The sequence below is a fragment of the Hirundo rustica genome, chromosome 3 (genome assembly GCF_015227805.2).
Source record: "Hirundo rustica isolate bHirRus1 chromosome 3, bHirRus1.pri.v3, whole genome shotgun sequence".
In the NCBI taxonomy this organism is placed as follows: Eukaryota; Metazoa; Chordata; class Aves; order Passeriformes; family Hirundinidae; genus Hirundo; species Hirundo rustica.
The window spans coordinates 73993225-74015157 of record NC_053452.1 but is presented as its reverse complement, the minus strand read 5'-3'; the positions used below and the strand labels follow the sequence as shown (position 1 = coordinate 74015157).

The 21933-nt window shown below is 34.5% G+C and overlaps 1 protein-coding gene across 8 annotated transcripts in view; it reads left to right on the top strand.

Annotated features, from left to right (window-relative positions):
- Positions 1-21933, top strand: part of GRIK2 (glutamate ionotropic receptor kainate type subunit 2) — a 362746-nt gene that overhangs the window by 117222 nt on the left and 223591 nt on the right. For all 8 annotated transcript variants that reach the window (XM_040059108.2, XM_040059107.1, XM_040059110.1 and 5 more), the window contains 2 exons: positions 1257-1424; positions 5361-5618. In XM_040059108.2, coding sequence (XP_039915042.1) covers positions 1257-1424; positions 5361-5618 — 426 coding nt within the window. The remainder of the gene's footprint in view (positions 1-1256; positions 1425-5360; positions 5619-21933) is intronic.

The following is a 21933-nucleotide window of genomic DNA, read 5'->3' as shown; positions in this document are numbered from 1 at the left end:
TAAAAGTCTAAAAGTCCAGGTAGCAACATTACTTTGGAAATTAATAAGTACAAGTGAGGAGAGAATGAATGAGTAACATTTCTTTCAGAGACAAAATACCTAGCTTGTGCTTAGTGATGCTGTGATGATGGCTGTTGTCTGTCCGTTAGTATTGACAGGTCTCTGTTAAAATGAGGGCTGAAAGGCCCATAGATGCTGGTCATTTTTCTGAGGCATTCTGAGGCCACCACAGTAAGGACACAACTTCAAATTACTTTTATTGTCACAGTATCCTTGGCCTTTCCAGATCCAAGAATAAATTATATTACCCCAAAGTATGTATAAATTTACATTCTATGGACAATGATAACTCATTAATGAGAAAAACTGAAGCACAGCATTGTCCCACAAACATGTTTGCTTCATTTAAGATGAAGGTTGGCTCATAAGTGTTCTAGAAATTGTTTATTATTTGGGGCATGTCCTACTTTGGTAGCATGCCTTATTTGGGGATGCTTTCATTGCAGGATAGAGGTTATGCAAGGTGTAGTTTCTTAGATTCCTGTATTTGCTGAGAATGAAGTTAACACCTACATGTAGTTCAGGGCAAAAGAGCAAAAGCTGAACTTTTTGCTCAACATATTCATCAGTTCAGTAAAACAGTCATGCTAAAATATTTTAATTTCTACCTTTTAATTTCTGGAGGCAATTTGAGGCATCCCAGTTCTATGCTCCTTTGTATGATGCATTTTCAGTGAACTGTAGAGTTCATTATTAATGTATTATAAGTAGAAAGCAAGAATCCATAAGATCTCCCTTCCACCTGCCACACACACATAGGTCGTGGAAAATCTGGAAGGGGCAAATGTAACCATTTCAAGTTTAACTATATAAAATAGTTACACTAGTGATAGTAGGTATGTAATAATTAAATATACTTCATTCTTATCCTGTTTTGTTTCTAAATTGTGTGGTTAATATATGATGCTATGCCTTTTTTTTTTTATTTTATTTTTTTTTTAAATTCACAATTCTAAAATGAGTTTTGAATGGAAAAAAGCAACAGGTTTTCTTTAATGTAAGTTCTAATTCTTGCTGGTTTATTTATTGCCTGACTCAAAGCTCATCCAAATCATGAGTTGCACTGGATCAAGTTTATGAAATTAAGTATTTCAGACTGATGAATCTTTTCCAAAAGGATGATTAAAGATGAAATTTTATGCCCTTTTTTCTTACTAGTGGATTTTTTTGTTCTTTTTTCTGTGTCCCTGTACCAGGAGGAATTTTTGAGTGTGTGGAATCTGGTCCAATGGGAGCAGAAGAATTAGCCTTCAGATTCGCTGTGAACACAATCAACAGAAACAGAACTCTTCTGCCAAACACCACATTAACATATGACACACAGAAGATAAATCTCTATGACAGTTTTGAAGCATCCAAAAAAGGTAACCTTTTGATTTTTTTTTTTTTTTTTTTTTTAACTGAAGAACTAAGGCTCACTTAGTTTACTTACCTGAAAAAATGTCTATCTGATGAAGCCATATGGAATGAGATTGATGTTACTGTCACTGACATTAAAGACCTGCTTTATTAAAGGTTGTAATGGTAACTGCTAGAGAATTACATTACCACCTTTGCTCCCACTAACCCCATCTAAGAGATACTTCCTTAAATACTTAAAATCTGAAATTAATTTTGCTGAACATTGTAACTAGGGTGTTTCTGAGACCAGCTCCTTTGGAGCAAGAAATCTCACTGTCTCTGAAATTTATCCAGCAAAATGCTGAGTTCCCCCAAATTCTACTGAACCTGTGATTCAATTTTAAGCATTCAATCACTCCAAGTACATTTTCACAAATTCCTTTATATAGTTAATAATGGACTTCAAAAGGGAAGTAGAAGTTATGATTTTGTGCAACTTATACCACCATGGCATAAAAATGAGCCTAAATATTACGTCTGTGCTTAAGACTACCACTATCAGAGACATGTCTCAGTCTGAATTAAACTCTTTTCTCCTAACTAGAAATTACATGTTTGCAGAAGAATTGAGTAAAAATTAATTTTGAACATGTTCCCTAACTTTTAAAATATTTGATTAAAAAAAAAAAAGAAAAATCTAAATTTTCAGATTACTTTACATTTAAGTCAGGGACAACAGGCACAAGTTTCTGCAACATTGTCGTATCCTAGAAAGTGCAAACACCAAGAAGTTCAATAAGTATTTATGTAAGGAAGTACAAAGCCTCATGTCAAAACTCAGTTAGACTGAGTTTTGCACTGTATTACATGTTCTTTAAAAACACTTTTTTTAATAAATTGAAGAGCTAATTTTATATGAATGTTATATGTACGCAACAATACAATAAGAAGGGTGAAACAATTGAGATCAGCTTGTGTTTCTTGTGGCAGGTTTCTAGCCTAAATCTGCCAAGTGATCTACTCCCAACATGTTTCTCAAAACAGACAAAAAGCTTTATACAATAAGGGATTTTTGGTGTTAGTGGTCTAAGAAGAGTGAAAACACTTGATACAACATTAAAAATTATACATAAGGGAAAGCTCTTGTGTCATGATTAATGTACATGAAGGACATCTTAAAAGCGGAATTTAATACTAATTAAATGTTCAGTTTAGAACTGAGGGGAAATTTTTACTACTTTTACTATAAGAGATTTAATCTTGCTAACCTGTTTCATCTGTTTATTTGACAAATAAATAGTTCAAATATAGTTTCTTATTTAGCAGGAAAAGAGAGTATCCTTATTTGCACAGAAATACACATAGTTTCACCATTGAAGGATGATTATGAAAAAATGTCATGAACTTTAGTCATTTTTCATGTATGAAAAATTATAGGCTAAATATTTATGCCTGACAAGATTGTTTCTCTGGAGAGTAGCATGCATGGTAGAAGAAAGAGGCAAAAATACACTTTTAATAGGGTATCTTTGAGTTGTTATTCTAGTGTTTTGGATGATAGATTAAAGCGGGTTTTGAGAGAGACTACTCTTTCCATCTCAGCCAACAGTCAGTAAAAGGGCTGGACCTTAATTCTCTTTCTTTCATTCTCCTTTTTTCTCACCTTCCAAATTCAACTGCTTCCTGACTCCTGCACATGCTGACCTGTGAAAACTGACGGGACAGTTTCTCCCCATTCCTGAGGGTTGATGTAGACAGCAGAGAAATTTCTCCTGAGATCTTTAATTCTTTAATCCCTTCCTGAGAAAATGCAACTACTTTCAGCCGTTACCTGGGGTTTACTAGCCTGAATATTATGTTGCTAATTTTTGTTAGAATATAAAAGCTGAAGTTAGAATGGCAACATGCTGTTGACTGGACATATTGAATAGGTTGTATATATTCATTTTTCCCGCTGGAATCTTGGATGGGAACGCAACACTTTATTTGTAACTGCTCATTTGATATCAAAATCTGTGTAATCTTCTAGTACTAATAGCTTTTTTCACCATCAATTCACAATACAGACAACTGCATTTGTGCTCACAGGTGCTTTAGTTCAGAATCAAAGGCTAAAGGTTAATGCAAAATGGTTCATTTTATTATGATGGATCCAAAGCAGAATTTTAACAATGAAGTTTAAGTGTTTGACTCATTTTTGTGATTCATTATCATGTCCATTAGTGAGAAGACAGGCACTGCATCAAAAATAGCCTGTTTAGACCTCTTATTAATGCATACTTTTGAAGTTGAATATAGATGAAATATTAATGGCTTTTTTAAAGGTACTATATGAATAAGCAACCTGAAGGCAAGATGATATTTCCAAACTACTGTTTCAGTGAAGAATAATGCAAATGCAACAAAATATCCCTCAATATTCTAGGAAATTTTTATGTGTCTGATAGAGCCAGTGCCATATTAAATCACGTGTGAAAGCATTGCATTATTCAAATCTCAGAAAGAAGAAAAAAAAAATCCTTTGAAAAGCCATCTGGTAGCTATTGCTGTTGTTAGTGATCCCATTTACTGACATTTGCATAAAGCTTGTTGATTACTCTTAGGAAGGGCAATATTAGCATAAATGCTTTTTTTATTGAGCTAGTCATTTAGGCAACATACCGAATAGCAATGAAGATCCTGTGTGTCTGACAAGTTTATTTAAACCACCGGTGTTCTGCAGCAATAAAAAGGTGTGCCAGCACAGTTTCTGGAATGCACTTGAAAGACTTAACAATATTTTCATCAAGTTGAAAAGAATGTGCACAACAATTAATTTTGAATTGATGAGAAAAGCAATGCAGCAAGATATGTTTCTACTTCTCGTTTCCTCAGCTGTCAGGAACATTGATGGTGAAGTAACGGAATTAATCAAACCCCATATAAATACTCATGTCTAGCTTGGTTTTCATTACTTCTCTCTATCAAATGAGTTGTTTTCCTAGAAGACAGAGTCTGTTTTTTAGAGCCGTATACTCATAAAAGTTATGCTTGTGGTAGTGAATGACACGGGAGCGGGGCATTGGCTGAAACTCTGGTCTTAAATACTGACTATTTTTTCCTGCATTCTTTTCGGCGTGTCCTAAAAAATATTCATCAGTATGATACTGGAGTATATTGTGGGAATGAGACAGACGAGAGACTGCTAATGAACAGTACAGATAGGACCACCCTGTAACAGAAAACAGGAAGCTGAGCCACGTGAATACAGCAGTATCACGTTTGTGACTCCCAGGGCCAGTTTTATATACTCATACAAGTATAGCAAAACCGAGCATTTCCAGTTCTTAAGAAGTTCATTTCCACTTAATTTTTTTTCACTAACAGACAGTAATTTAATTTTAGGGAAAATGTTGGTCCTTAAATTGTACTAGCCAACATGCCTCTTTCAGATATATAAATTCAAATGTCCATTTTAATGAAATTAACTCTGTGCTTGATAATTAACTGTGAGCTACTTCACATGTAAAATTTCTGAGCAATTAGGACCTTAGTAGAAAGAGTGTTGATTGATTGAGGAAGAAGTTATCACTTAAACAACCTTGATTAGGATACTGTCCTATTCAATACTTTTCCAAATGTAAGATGTTGCTAAACACAAACCTGTTTTATTTGTCAGTACTTTTAAAAAGGCACACAGTTGCTGGCCTTTGTCACTTCCACTGACATAGAAGTGTTTAATAAACATAGCTGAGCACTGTTTAGATGTTAAGATTCAGTATTCATTAGTTCATAATGAAAGCTTGGAAGCGTTATTTGAAGTTGAAATGTGTAAGTGCAAGTGTTAACAAGAAGGGAGTTCTGTCAGTAAGACAGTCATATTTCATGGAGTGCCTTTTGTTTAATATGAATTGTGCAATACTTTCTGGCACACTGCCTTTTTTCCTCTCATCATTGACAGACTTCTGTCTCCTCTTCAGCCTGTGATCAGCTGTCCCTTGGGGTGGCAGCCATCTTCGGACCATCCCACAGCTCCTCAGCTAACGCTGTGCAATCCATCTGCAATGCTTTGGGAGTTCCACATATCCAGACCCGCTGGAAACATCAGGTGTCAGACAACAAGGACTCCTTCTATGTCAGCCTCTATCCAGATTTCTCTTCACTCAGCCGTGCCATCCTTGACCTTGTGCAGTTCTTCAAGTGGAAAACAGTTACTGTTGTTTACGATGACAGCACTGGTAAGGCCAAAGCATCAGACTATTTGCAGATCTAGTCACATACAGAGAGAGAGGGAGGAAGGGTGTCACTACTCATATTTCATAATTTAAGAAATCTTTAATAATTTGCAAGAATTTTACTGGTGAGGCAGTGTATAACAAATAATGTGGACGTATTAGCATAAGTATTCTTGTAAGTATGCTTCAGTCGCTGAATTCTGCGTGTTTGAGCTCACAGCTGTCAATAAATTGGTCACACTCTGTCTGTGTTTTCTGCAGTGTCTTAACAGTTGCTAACAGCTATGTCTTTTGATTTTACTTAAAAATTTAAAGAAAAATATGATAACTTGAAAGATACACTAGTGTGCCAGTGATGTAGAAAGCCCAAATTCTGGTGCTGTTTCTGGTGTTGGTTGAGTTTGAAAGCAGATGCCATGTTTGTTTGGAATTTTAGTATCTGTTTTTTCAGATAGAAGTGAAGAAGAAGCCCTGGTTTCAGCTCCTAGCAATTGGAACAAAAGGAAGTTTGTAGGCTTGTTTTGCAGATGAATTATGAGAGTTAAAAATGAACTCCTGACTTTCCAGCAGAAATACACTAGGTTATTGCCTTTCCTTTAGTCACCCAAAAATTTGTTTTGCCTTTCAGTTTCACCTTGACAGTGGCACCTCTGAAAAATGCTGTAAAACTTACATTTCATTTGGGGTCTGGTGGTGGTCAAAAATAAGACCTTGGTTAAGAGGAAAATATCACTCTAATGGAAGATATAAGGAAGATACTTCATCAAAGAAGATATATTAAATCTTATTGGAAATGCTACTAACTTCTTCCATGTGGGTAGATCCGTCATTGTCAGGAAAAGAGCATAGTGAGCCTCAAATTCTTCTTGTGGTTCATGGAACCAGAAGGGTGTTGATGTGCTCATTGCATGGTGCTACTCTCTATCCAAATCTGAAATTTAAAAAAAAAATAAGACCAAGAAACAACATGAGGCAACCTGTAGGGAAAACTAACTCTGCTAGATAAACAGCAGTTACTACATCAGGACAGAATAGCTACCTGCTGTACAAGCTCAGATAAGATGCATGTATAACTACCAAAAGGTAAGGAGGGAGCAGAGAAGATGGTGCATAGAAGTCTTTATAACTGATATTTTTCTTTATGCTTTTCAAAAAAATGCAAGGCAGTGATGTTTAGAGGTTGCCTCCCTACAGGTTTGTTAGTTTATGTTATGAAAAGTCACAGGTAATCAAACTTCTGATTTAAGCTTTAAAATCAAACTTTAGCTTCATAGACATAAGGCAAACAATATGTAGCTTGTTTCTCTCTCTCTTTCCCCCCCCCTTTTTAAAAATATATTTTTGTTCTGAAATAGAAAAGGAAGCTAAAGCATCAAATTTTAACCATATGATGATAAAAAGAAGTGATTTGTGGTGGCAGAATTATTGATTTAGGTTTGTGCAAATTGGAAATATTTCACCTTGATTAAAATCATTTGGAGCCTAGCTATTTTTTCAAGAACAGGTTACCTCTTAAAACCGTCAATTCAGTTAGAAAATTCATATGTTTTAATACTTTGAACCTTCTTTGCTCCATAATTTAATGTAATTCTCTTCTGTCCAAAAAAAAGTTAACCAAAAAAATATTTCATGTTTAATTATTTCAATATCCAGAGATATATTGTTGACAGCCTTGACAGACCTGATCTCAATAAAGCATGTTTTGAAGCCAGGACATAAATAGAAATGGGAATGAAAATGAAGGTTTTCTTGTATATATTGTGATCTCTTTATTCTATTTGTTATTACTGTTAATATTTAAGAGAAGAAAAACCCAAACTTAAACTCTTTTAGAATAATTTTAAAATAAATTTCACAATGAATTAGTAGATTGAGTTATTTAGTCTATTTGAAATGCATGAAGAACTATTCCAGGGTATAATATCTTTAAAAGTATATTTCCTTGTGGAGTGGCCAAGCCCTTAATATTACAATGCCGTTTGTTCCCGTGGATAAACAGTAATACCATCTACATCTTTTTTGTTGCTCCCTTAAAATCAGTTTCTGTCTGAAGAGGCAGAAAAAATTAATCAGTTTTAAGAAGGTTGTCCTCTCTCTTTTTGTTAGGTGTTTTCTGTAAGTGAATTTAAATTCTACTTTTTAAAGGCTGTCAACTTCTCTTTGTTAGTAGCATCTCCTATGCATAATTTCAGGACTCCAAAAGCAAGTGACACTGCTGGGAAGTCACAACATCACTTGTCCTTGAAGGACATACTGGAACAACTCTTAGCTATGAGAAACTATCAGTCTTAAAGAAGGAGAATTTATATCTGCTGGAGCCCAAGTGTAAACTGGTGGGTGTTGAGGCAGAGGGACAGGAACCTTTTGAAAGGAAGTAGTTGCTTGACCTTAGGAAGAGGTTCTCTCCTGTCATAGGATAAGACTAATACTCTGTTGTGAGTCTAGGACTGGAACTGAATATGATGTTTCAACTAAGATTTAGAAATTGTGTTGTATGATTTATGCTATTTAAGACTTAATTTCAAATCATTAAAAATGAAGGCATTGAAGACAAAATATTTATCGCTGTTTATGTCCGTTTCTTCCATCTGATCTGTGATTCCTTAATGTAAGATGGATATAATTCTTAATTCCACTCTCCTTTGTGTCTCTTTTAATCACACACATTTTACACTCCTCTATTGAATGGTTGTTTAGGAGTATAATATATGCCTTTTTTTAATGATGATTTTAGAGCTATGAATTTCCTTTATCTGAATAGACAATTCCCCAAAGGGCATCCTGGTCAAGACAATATGTTGGTATAGCAGTTACAGAGATAATTTAATTGCTAAAAATAATATTTTTTGGGAGATTAATTTTTGCTTTTATACAAAGGGAGTTGATACTTTATTTATTATAAAGAGGAAGAAAAGGTATAAAACTTGCATAAACTAGGTCTGGATACTTCTCCAATAAATTATGAGGGCTTTCCCATGTCAGTCCTGCAAGATTGTAGGTTGACTCTGAGGGAAAGCGTGATTTCGTGTATCTATTCAACTATTTATATTTCTAAAAATGTCCTATTTATGTCCTTAAATGTTAAGGCTCAGTTGTATGAATATTTTAAGGAATTGTTAGAGTTTTGTAAAAATAAAGGAGAGATATCTCATCGGCTTCAGAGCTAAAAAAAAATAAATTGTGTCCATGTTCTTCATCTCCTCAGTGTGGGACATATCTTCTAGGGTAAAAACAAATGGTAAAAGCTGTGTGGTTATTTGACACTGCAGCCAGTAAGAGCCCATGTTAACTCTAGTGTCACTCCCAGAGGTGTGCTAGAGGCCAATAGTCCAAGTGCACAGTTCAGCTGCCCCTGGCCAGCAGCATTGTGTCCTACTCTATTCAATCCCCTGTGTTTCTACCTTGTATGAAGGAAGGCCATTTATGTGACTGATCCATGTAAGTGTAGATGCAGTCTTCCATGCTGTTTTTTTATGCCTTTCAATCCACAGAATAACTGCCTTCAAAAAATTAATACGAGGTGTTGCTGCCTCTGAGGACGGGATCGTAACTAGGTGATGTTTAAGGTTCCTTCCAACCCAAACGATTTAATGAGTTTATGAGATGTATAAAATAGATGTTTGTACTTGGTCTGAATCCAATTTGATTTGAGATTGGGTGGTATGAAGGTGGTACAGGGGAAGTCAGTTCTTGTTTAAAACCCAGTCTGAAATAGGAGAGAAAATTTGGAATCCCAGTCTCCCTTCGTAGTAATATAAGAGACTACTACTGAGAACAGCCATTAGTTTGTTGTCTCTCCCATTGAAGCATTCTCTCTATATACTCAGAGGAGGAACAGCTGTACATCTTACTCCTAATTTGAGAAAAGGCATAAGTTTTTTTAATGCACTGTGGGTAGCAACTAGACCCTGCCCCATGCTTTGTGATGCAGAAGTAGCTAAGTCACAGAAGACGAATCTGTGCAGTCTAATTATTGCTCTTCATGTCAGGCTGAGCCTCAGAATACTGGTTTGTTCTGTGCTGATCAGACCTGTCTTGTGTTCAGGTGCCTGAAATGAGGAATGCAAGATAACTTCCTTAGGAGAAAATAGAGGTTGTGCCATGCTGAAATAGGTACAGAGAAGCTTCTAGAGGGATATGACCAGTAACAGTGGAGTGGGCAAAAATCAGGTTGGGTACAGTGTAATAAGGAAGACTCAAGACTGTACAAATAAGAAGAAGAGGATGAATAAACTAGAAAGGTTAATTCTGCCTTGACTCGCTAAGAAGAGATGCACTATTTTACAGTGGGGATATGATAATAGAAATAAAAATGAACATAGAATGGACAAAGGTTTTAATATTATAATAAGGCCTCTGCCCTGGTAGTATTTTATGGAGTAGGTATCGTGGCACTAAACAGATGAGTTTTTTCTTTCAGAGAATTAGGAATGTGTGAATCCTTTTTTTGTTGTTCTCTGTTTTAATAGTCCTGCTCTTACTGTCATGATTTTTTTTTTCCCATTAAATAATAGCTACTTTCTGCTTCCTTCTATGATTTAATTTCCTTATTTTTCTATCTCAAGTCTGTTTTTTTTAATATAGCCCATCTGTTGTACAGACAAAAAATTATAATGGGGCTCTAAAACATTTTTCTTGCTAAAAATGATCAGTATTGCTTCCTTTGGTAATTTTAGACAAAAACTAGGATTTCATGTTAACAAACAAGTACAGAAACAAACAAAACCCCAGCAATCACCTCCCCCCAAAAAACAAACAAACAAACAAACAAAACCAAACAAAAACAAACAACCAAACCGAACAAACCCAAATCCAAAAAAACCTCCTAGCAGGATGCAATGAGAGACTGGTTACTTTTTTTCCCCTTAAAGTAATTTATGGCCTCTTCGTTAATTAAATTCCACTAAACTGTCCCTGGACACTAATTAGGTCCTGCCAGATTTACAGATTCGCTACAGTCAATTGTCTTTAAGAAAGAAAAGTGGAAAAATGACAATATGTTTGTCAGCTTAATGTCCTAAAGGATTTAACTGATTTTAAAAGAGTAACTTAATTTCAAGTACATATTCTAATCTCTGTGCTAAAGAAAACAGACTAAAAAAACTGTAAATAAGTTTGTGACTCTCAGACAATTAAAAAAAGAGCAAAAAAATACATTAATATTTAGATGACAAGCTTTTAAATTATAACGGCACTTGTATAGATATCAATATATTGATACTTTTATAAATCAACAGAACAAGTTGATATAAACAGGGTTCTGGATATTTTTTCTTAATTAACTTTTGTTTTGGTCTTGAGTGAATGAGTATAAACACCAAAAATCTGTTACATCTATGAACAGAAGCTAAAGTAAATGCTGAAAAATTATTTCAGAAGTAAAAATATTTTGTGTTGATCTTTAGTCTCAAATCCTGTGCTTTAACTGAAATGAAGGAAGTTGAAAGATGTAATTTTGTTGATATATTCACTCTAGTATGCAGGTTGCCTTGATTTGAAATAAAATGACAATTTCTTTCTTAGGATCAGTATTAAAATTGCCATTATCTAATTCCCACTCTATTTGGTCTTATTTTGGCCTCACCTTGATTTTGTGTGTAGTTATGGCCCCCACAATTTAAAAATATTATTAAGGTACTTGCATGTGTCCTGAGTAGACCAACAAAGGTGGTGAAAGGGTTGGAAGGCATGATGTCCTATGAGGACTTTGGGCCTCTGTAGTTTGGAGAAAAAGATTGAAGGGTGAATCCATTGCTCTCTGCAACCTCCTGAGGAGGAAGCAGAGAGAGAGAGGTGCTACTCTCCCTGATATTCAGTGATAGAACATGTGGGAATGGCTCAAAGTTTCATCAGGGGAGTTTCAGACTTGAAATTAGGAAATATTTACTTATTTATTTATTAAGAGGTTGGTCAAACATTATAACAGATTTCCTAGAGAGGTGGTTGATGCACCCAGTTGATGGGGGTTGATGTCTGTCTGTGTTTGAGTGGCATTTGGACAATAACTTCAACTTTAACTTGAAAAGTTAACTTTAACTTCAGCCCTGAAATGGTCAGGTATTTGGACAAGATGATTGTATGTCCCTTCCAACTGAATTATTCAATTCTATTTTTCTAAATAACATATATTATCTATTTCCAGATACCTTACATCTTGTGGATTGAATGGTTGAGTTTTTCTTTTACCCTGTACTGCAACTGCTGAAGGACAACCACTTTTGCAGTTAATATAATTTTAAACTAAGCAGAATTAAATATCTTATGGGTCTCATGGATGTGGGATGATCACAGGTGGGCAACATTGCTAAAGGATTAAGGAGAAAAAGCTTCTAAGTGATTCAAAGTAAATTTTGGCTAGGGTCAAAATTTCTCTTTAAGAAAGTTATACATAGTGCACTTTAAAGATGAGAAAAAGTGTTTAAGATACTTGAGAGAATTAGCAACAGAGAAGACAAAGGAAATTAGTTGGTCTGAAAAGGCCTGGTTGTGTCTGTTTCTAGATAAATGAATTAGTCAACATTTCAATTTACATGAAAAGTTGTTCTCCTTTATAAACACATCTATATAACAGTAGTATCTTCTAAGAGAGAAGGAATGAGAGTTGAGAATGCCGTATTTAAGGGCTTGAAACTGGTGTAAAAACAGTGCATTTCACCCCAGTTTAGAAGACAAGACTTACATTTTGGTGATCTATAACAGAAACTTATAAACTGACATGGCTGGCATGAAGCAGATTATATTTCAGTTTCAAAATTTTGATATTTTTGAAAAGAAAAGTTAGTTCAAGAATAGATGACAGGCAGAAATCAGACGAAATTTCTTAAACATAATTTGGGGTGCTCAGTCCACAGTACAGTAGGAGACATCTGCTTGGAGAAGATGAAAGAAAGTACAAAGGGGTATTATTATTGTGATTTGCATTGCTGTGGACCAAGATTCAAAACAATCACTAGGCCATTAAAATTAAGCAGACAAAACTTTTGCTTCCCGTCCTTCTAAAATCTTCTAACAAAATTACCACAAGCAGTGTTTTAATATCAACCAATATCTCAAACTCAGTGTTCACGGTGAAAGGAAGAATAGAGGGGCATGCCTGTTAAAACATTCTTAGAAAGAGGTTATAATATATGTTGACTTCTTCAATATTGAAAAGAATTGTGATATTTCTGATACTGACTCAGTGCTTGAAAATGAAAAATAATGGTTTATAATAAAGAAGTGCAAAGCAGCAAAATGTACTGAACAGAATTCAAGAAAGTGGGGAGATTTTTAGGGTTTTTCTGTGTAGGGCCAGGAGTTGGACTTCAGTGATTCCCTTCCAAGAGTGTATTCTATGATTCTATGATGATTAAGTGAATATTGTTAAAACTGTCATTTCTCCCAACAGAATTAGTTGGGTTATAAAATGAAGAGTAAATAATACCAAACTTGGTTGAAAAGTAGCAACAATTATGAAGGAACCTAAGTTTTCAAATCATTGGAGGAAGAGACTTCTGAAAAACTTTAAAATGAGGTGATCTTCAGTTAATAATTGCCTTTGGGAACATATGGATGGTGACAAAGTTCGAGAATTTTGGGTAAGGTAGGCAAACTCAGGTTCATCCCAACTTTGATATTTGTCAAGATTTTGAAGTACACTTATCCTGGTTCCTTATGTTTAATTGACATCTAAATCATCCACATATTCCAAACATCTTCCTTCCTAACTTGGAACCTGCTTAAAATTGGGTAGAATAAAGTGAAGCTGTAGTATGAATTTGTTAGTAGTTTTTTTTTTTTTTTTTTTTTAATTGCTGTTTTTGTTTTTGTTTTGTTTTTGTTTTGTTTTTTGTTGCCTTAAATAGACTAGTGTGATGTTTCTTTGTGAGACCAGACGACTGCTGATGGCAAAAGGAAAGAGCCTGCTCTTTGCCTGGGGGGAAAAATACTGCTTTATTTGCCCAGGAGCTACTTTTAGTTCCTCCCGTCCACGCCGGAGCCAGAGTCCCCCAGGCCCCACCCATGACAGGGCTTTTTCCCAGGGGGCAGGGCCCAGGGGCAGGGACAAGCCACTGCCCAATCAGGGATAAAGTGGGAGTGGAACAGAGTTGGGTTACGTTCCAGCGTGGGGGATGGGCACAGCTGAGCGCAGACAAACCACGTGATCTAGTTTCTAAGGGAAACCGGGAAAACATTACCAATCAAATGAAACACAATATTAACCAAATTAATGCATTACAGCGACTAGTTAACTGAATTTCTAATCCTTGGAAAAGAACCCTGTTTACTTTTAAGCACTAAAAATGTCTCAAAGTGTTATGCTAGTGGAAGCTGTGAGGTTTTCTTTATCAAAAGAAAATAATGTAAAACTTCCTTCTTTGCCAGGTCAGTGTTCCTTGTGGGCAAGGAAAAAACCAAACCAGTTGATGTGATATATATTGAGTTAAGAAAGCCAAACTGTTCAAGTTGACATTCCTATATGCAAATTAGAACCATAAGTACTTTATGCAAGTGTCAAATGGATGCAAAGAGTAATAAATGTAAAGAGATTGGTTACAGCTTACTGAAAAGATAGACTTGCAGGGTTAATTTGCTGGTGTGAAAAACATATAAATTACATATGCAGGTGACAATTTCAGGAGTTACAATACTCTAGAAAATATAATTTGTGTCAAAATATTGTCATAGTTCTCTCTCAAGCATAAGACTTGGTCACATTGTGGATAAGCTGACAATGGCATTATGAGAAAGAAAACATAACATTGAACTCAGGTGTCTGATATAAAATTCCATGTGTAAGAAATTCCTAGGTAGTTAAAATTTCATCTGCATGAAAAAAAAAAAAAAAAAAAAGAAGTGTCACACTTTATTACATTACTCTTTGCAGCATATCTCAAGAAAGATGAGGGTTCTTGAGATCAAAGGTTGAGGAAAATATGACCTGGGAAGAGAAGACTCTAAGAGTGCTACTTTTTCTGTAGGGGAAGTGGGCAAAAAAGTCTTGCAAAAGGAAACAAATAAACTATATTTTATATCAGAGGACAGTTAGACACATGTAAAACTGTAGCAGAAAGGATTCAGCTAGGAACATTTAGGTTAGAACAAAAACACGTGTCCTTCAAAGGCTGTGGAAAATGCACCTCATGAATTTGGTGTTTTGTTGGAGGGGTTTTTTTCTTTTTTTTTTTGGTTGGTGGTATTTTTTTTTTTTTAATTATTATTATTTTTTTCTTTAATTATTTCAACATCAATGTTTTCATACTGATCTTCCTAGACAGAAGAGAAAAAGAAAAGACAGGTAAATCTGACCTTCAAAGGTCTCTATAAGGACTATTAACAGGTGCTGACTAATGTCTCTATCAAATGTGTGGAAACATTAAATTATAAATTAATATTAAGCTACTTTACTGTCATGGATACTTATTTCTCAAATTGATTTTATATTTATATTATGTATAGATGAAAACTGCATCTGTGTATACTTTTGTATATTTAAGTGTTTTGACTTGTGCAGTTTTAGCTAGCATTTATTCTGATTCTATGAAGAAGATGCAGAATTCAGAGTACTGGCTGCTTGTGAAGGGATAAGCAGATATCTTTTCTGCAGATAAATGAATTTGTGTAAAAATCATGTCAAAGATTGGGGTGGTATAGCTTAGCACAGGATGTTAAATGGAACTATGCTTGTTCATTTCTAATTTAATTTCTAATTAATTATCAATTAATAATTATTCTGTGTTGCTTTAGTGGAATGGATGAAATGCATATCTAAAGGAGGATTATATTTGACAATGTGATCAATGCACACTTGAAGCTTCCCATGCATACAAGCTGGAAGCACATGTTCCACAAGTCAAGTTCCATCCACAGACAAGTTCTGTTCCACATCTTTTCAGTCACCAGTCCAGAAAGGCAACAGCCTTTGTAACATTTTTATTGAATATTTTTATTGAAGACAATAGACTTTTAAGCCTTCTTTAAAAAATTCAAATTTGGCAGACCTATAATAATTAATAACACTAATAATTTGGACAATGAAGAAATATTATCCTGAATGATCACATATTCCATAGTGTCTTTTATATATAGAGTGTTTCAACTGCTGTGCACAGTAGTTTCAAGTGAAGATTCAATTAGTAGTTATATGCTAGACCTAACTGTGGTATTTGGATGTAGCTGGTTGGTGTATTCCTTTACTGAGACAGTTATTTCACATTTATTCTGTAAAGTTCAGAAATATTTTTCTAATGCTGTATGAATGTATCAGTAGTCTGGAAGGCGTTTTGAGGATAAAATTTCATTTTCAAGCACTTTTAGTCTTTATGCAGGTGTTAGCAATTACTTTAGATAGTTGTCTGAAGAAAAAGAGTTAAATTCTGTTACTCTTTTCTGGTAAATGGGCCTGTATTTGTTCTTTGAGAATAATTCTATATAGATTTTAATTATTTTTTTGAAAAGCAAATTAAATGTTAACAAGTTAACAAAATGCACGATTCTAGCTCATCTTCCAGGAAAACACATTACCACAGCTCTCACCCATATTTCGGCCGATAATTGAATTTGGACTTACTGCAACAAGGCTCAGTTTTACAGAAATAAATCTATGGATTTAAAATAAATAAAATTTAAAAATCCATAAGGTACTTTATGATGTTTTTCCAAGCCTAAGGAACAGAGATGGAGATAATATTTCCATAAACTGGAATGAACATATTCCAACTAGTGCTTTAAATTGTTTTGCTTTTGTGGGTTTGAATAAACTTAAGAATTTAAATCTTATAGAAAATTGCCTAAGGAACTTCTGATCAAAAGAATTCTTCCTTTCATAGAGACTGGAAATTTTTTTATTATGTCCAAATACAGAAATATGTGATAGGAAAACTAAGTGAAAAATGAAAAGAGGAAAACTGAGACAAGATCAGTTTCACATTCTTGTATGGGGCATACATTTAAGGTTTATCCAAACTGAAGTACAGACTTACTCTTATTTCAGTATTGCATATTTTGTCCTCTGGCTGGGAGAACACTGTGAAATATACTTGTGATGTCAGTGTGAATTGCTCTGCATCACTCTCAGTTCAAATACTACCGCCTCAATTAATTTCAACTTCAATTAGAAAGTTTTTTTCTCTCTTACAACCCTACCAATTTCTTTTTTAAGCAAAAATGAAACTGCTTTTGTCTCCAAGAATAAATGTGCTAAGCTGGTGTAAATTCCATCTGAGGATGTTCATTTATGTGTCTTTTCAAGTGAAGTCCATTTTGATTTATAGTAGACAGTGTTGTTTATTTAGCTCTGTATAGTTTAATACAATAGTAATACTTCTGTTGTATATCTAGGAATTGCTCACTTGTTCGACTGCTTCTTTTATCATGGATTCTGACATTTTTGACAGAATCTTTTATACTTTGACTGTAGTATAGTTCTTTTTTTCACTCTTTACCCTCATTAAACTGCACTGCTCATAGATCAGCCACTTGAGAGATCATATTTCATACAATTATGATAATTATTTTGAAATGCTCAGGACCATTAATTCTTATTGGTTTCACCATCATAATACTGAATTAATGATAAAACTTTAAGAAAATGTTCAAAAAGGCATGTTTAGAAAACAGAATAACAACAACATTTCAAATCAAGCATATCATAATAGAACATTTGACATGTATAAATGTCAAACATAGCTGGAGACTAGAAAAAGATAGCAAATCTAATATATTAATAAGGCATAATATCTTAATTTTCAGCATTTTCTTAAATTAAGTTATTTTTCTTACATTTTCACACATTAGATGCAAAGGTGAGGAAAGGATCACAGGACTCTGAGTTTTTTATTTTTGCTCTTTTTCTAGCTGCTGTGTGCTGAATCTGATAAGTACTCAGGTGGCATTAAAAAAAAAAAAAAAAAAAAAAAAAGTTTTCTTCATCTTGGTGTGGTGATCTTCAAGATCAAAACTGTTCCATGAACTGAAGGTCTTTTCTGAACTTTAGTAGCACATTGATTCTCTCTTGTGAAACTGTGTGGGATGGGGTAAAGGGCTTTTTCCACTGCAGTGCTGCAAAACATTTATTAGAAAAGAATTGTTATTGGAAATAAGCTGAATTGGGATTGGCTATTTGCAACTATAAAAGATGTTCACACTCATGCTCTGATGTGCTTGCTTAGCGTATTTAAGGAAAACAATAAAGCTGATTATTGCCTTGCTCTTCAGTTACGGCTGCTTATGCTGAAACAGCAGTACAATGGATTGAACATTCTGATGCTCAGACCCAAGACACAAAAAAATTAAGTGATGTACACAGTATCAGAATAGAAATCTTGACAGTCTATGGAGTTAAACCTGGATCCATGGTTTTCTTTTTCAGTGATTTTTTTTTTAACCCTATAGCTAGTCTGTTCTATATATTGTATTACTGTAAATGCAACTTCAATATTAATGATGAATATAATTTTAAACACTTCTGCTTTTCTGTACTAGGTAATTTTTTTTTTCCTTTTTTTTTTTTTTTTTTTTTTTTTTTTTTCCCTAAAAGGAAGGGGGATTGGGATTTTAGGGTTGTTTTTATTTTTCTGGTCTAGTCTAGACACTTACAGATTTTTCACAATAATGAGGTTTGTATTTCAAATGCACATACATACATGCACAGACGTGAGTAATTAAAAATATAGATCTGCATTTTTGGGGTTTGTTTTAGAAGGGAGAATTTTTCTCAGGTATTGAGAATTGGAATGGGCTGCCTCGGGTGGTGGTGGAGTCACCATTCCTGGAAGTTTTCAAAGAAATTACTTGTCACTTAGTGTTATGCTTCAGTTGGCATGGTGGTCTTGGGTCAAAGGTTGGGCTCTGTGATCTTGGATAATGTTTCTGTGATTCTATTCTATTACACAGGAAAAAAAACTATCAAAAGAAAACTTCCTAGACTGAAATGTTTTCTCTGATAACTGGCATGTCTACCATCCAAGAGGTAGTTTTTGAAAATATTTTCAGTAGGAAACAATGTAACTTTTACTTGCCCTCTCATACTCAGTGGTCCAGAACTGGCTTTTCAGGGTGACTAAAATTTTAGATAGTGATATGCTCAAAAGAGCTATACTATCTGAACCACCCACCCTTTCCTTCCCTTCTCCTCAAGGATCCCAACTAATGATCAAATTATTTTTTTCCTAAAACATAAACTGCTGTGGTGTAAATTTTAAATGTGTTTGTATAGCCAAAAGGCCACATATGGGCAATGTGGAACTTGGAATGAATTCCTTAAGATAGGATAGAACATGTCAATATAGACTAAGGTTGTTCTGATTTATAAACAGTGGTTCTTTATTGTCTCTGAGGAAGAGTTTGGTGAGTAGTCACACTGTATGGTTTGGTAAGGAGATGGGGGCATAAGTCTAGTTAGTTGGACATTGTGCTCACTTTATACATTTGCACTTTTTCCCCCTGAAGGAAATTATGTCATACAAATACACCCTCAGAATTCATTTGAGCAAATACTACTATTATCATGGATAACTCTTGTATATTGGCTTGCTCTCATGAATCTAAATTTTAAAATTTCAGCTAAAGACATTTGAAACAGAACAGCTATATTTTTCACAAAGGGCTTGTTAAATAGACTTTTCTATGGCAGAAAATATTTTGAAGTCAGTTACCAGACATTTTCTTCTTTTTACTGATGCAGTACTATCATTTCCCTTGTAGAAGTCACACTTAACAGCAAAATAAGTTAACATAACACTAGATATCCTTGAACTATTCTTCATGTCACTGCCCCTAATCATAGTACATTTTAAATACTGCATGTTGCAAATGACATCAGACTCTAATGCATTAGTATTTGTAAAATATACACATGCATACACGTGCTATTTTGTCTGCTCTCCAATCCTTTAACTACAAGATTGAAAAATTCTGCTAAAATGTTGTACTCTGAAGCTACTAATAAGAAGCTGCATTAATTAAGTTTACAGTGAAAGATAATTTTTTTCTGGACTACATTTCTGTTAAAGACATCATTGCTACTGTATCTAAATTAAATGTAACTGGTGATAATTTTAAGGTTGCTTTACACTGCTGGAATTGAGTGAAATTATCTTAATGTAGTAAGAAAAGCTTAATATGTAAAAATATGAAAGGTCCATCAAGCTATATTTCCTCTGTACTTTTCTTAATGATGTTGCTGTATTAGATACAAGAACATAAAGAACACAGAACACATTGGTTTGAGAACCAATACTAGCTAGTGCAATTTCTTTTTAATCCTTTTACTAGTGGTGAAGATGAATAAAACTAAACTTTGGAGTTCATGGGTAATCTCTGCAAGTAATTTTGCAGCAATTAACATCAACTGTTAAGCTGAGGCAAATCAGCCATCAATGCCAGTAAACCAGCATTCTCTTCCCTTCCACCCCTACCCCTTTCAAAGCCCAATACACAATGAGATTTTTCTGGGACATAATCAGAAAAACTGGGCAGGATGGAGTAGAGTACAGAGAGGTGTGAGAAGAAAACTTGCTAAAAATAGGACTGTTTTCTGGTGGCTCTGCAAAGCAGTGTATTACTAATTTTGAAATTTTTGATATGGTGAAGATAAGGGGTAGCCTTTAAAACAGCACTAGTGTTTTCTTATAGAAAAATGTTGATGTGTTCAGCCTATTGCAAAGTGCATTTGCTTGCATTCTTCCTGTGCAGCACAAAGGCAGCATTAATGGAAAAGATAAATAGTTTGATGAGCAGGCCAGGTGGCATAGCAATGGCCTGCAAGACGGCTGAGCTGGAGACAGGTTTTAAAACAAACTTGGGGCTCTTGCTTCCTGGACTGGTTGAAGTTGAACATGTCGAGGAGGTAGTGTGATTGATCTCTTTGGAGGAAGTTGCCAGCTGGAGAGCTCACAAACTGCTCCTTCAGGATTCTCCTTAACGATGAATTGATGGCAGCTTCTGAAAAGAGTTACTCACACCGCACTCTTCCCAGCCATTCAGAGGTAGGGCTCTATCGCAGTGGCTGCTAAAAGAAGGAATTGAGAGTTTAAAGGGACAGGAAAAAGGTGTCCCTGGTGAAAGAAAATGCAGGAAGTACATTCCCAAAATGCAGCTATTATTTCTATACTGTTGTAAAATAGATTATTTTTTAGGGGCTTACACACACACAAATGGTTGTATTCTGTTTGCCTTTTTTATTTTTTTTATTTTTTTTTAATTTCTTTTCCTCTTTTTTTTTTTTTATTATTTTTATACTGGGATCTTGTAAATCCTACTAAATTAAGAGGTCACCTTTTCATCTGAGGCCTGCAATTTATATTATATTTTAAATCAATTATTTTAAAATTATACTAGACAAGTGTTCAATTAAAAATATTCTAGATCTCCTCAAAATCATGGTGAAGAAAGGACTTGTTCTATTCTTAGCTTCATAGTCCTTGTAATTCTTGAATTATATTCCTCCCTCCATTGGAGGTTCTGATACCTCATCTTCTGGTAAGCTACATACGTGTCCTTTTGAAACTGCCCCTTGCTGATTCAGAAACTTATTTCTCAATATGTGACAGTTTGTTACTTTTATCCTGCATAGCTAGCTTGTTATGACATTTCCTCTAATGTCAGACAACAACAATGAAACTTTGGTATTAATAGTAGCTCAAGAATCTTCGTCAATATGTAAATATGTTTGACCTAAAACAACCAATATGCACAAGGATTGTAGGGTAGAAATTGAGTCCAGACAAACTGCACATAGTAGGAACAAGTGATCTTCCTTGAGTCTTAGAAATCTCAACCATCCAAATGGAGAAAGTGAAATAATGGAACAATTTTTTGTAACATCTAAAAATGAAAGCAAACAATTAATTTGTCTGACTTCACTTAATGTATTCAGGACTAAATGTGAAGGAGATTAAATAAGGTAGATCTCATTTTTTGTTACTCCAAGACATTAGTTTTACTATAAAAACCTTTAATTTATGATATCTGATAGCTGCAAAAAACTGAACTCTAAACAGATTGTTACTATAAGGATAGAGGCACAATTTATTTATATCCTACATGTATTGCCTGGTTAGTCCTCAACTGTGTAATGTTCTGTTCCTCTGGAACTTTTTTGGCCATTGCTATTGCAGAAACTACTCCTGCAAAAGTCAGGATATTAGGGTGTTCAGGGGAAGAGAAAATCAGGGGCAGCCAGGGGTTGGGAAGCAGTTATTGTCCATAGATGAACCCAAGTGCTGCTATTTATATACAAGACCTTGTTCTTATAGTTTATATCTTTCCAGTGCTTATTTTTTAATTTGGTTACAAATAATGATCTACTGTTCAATATTTAATCTAGAAAAGGTTTTGT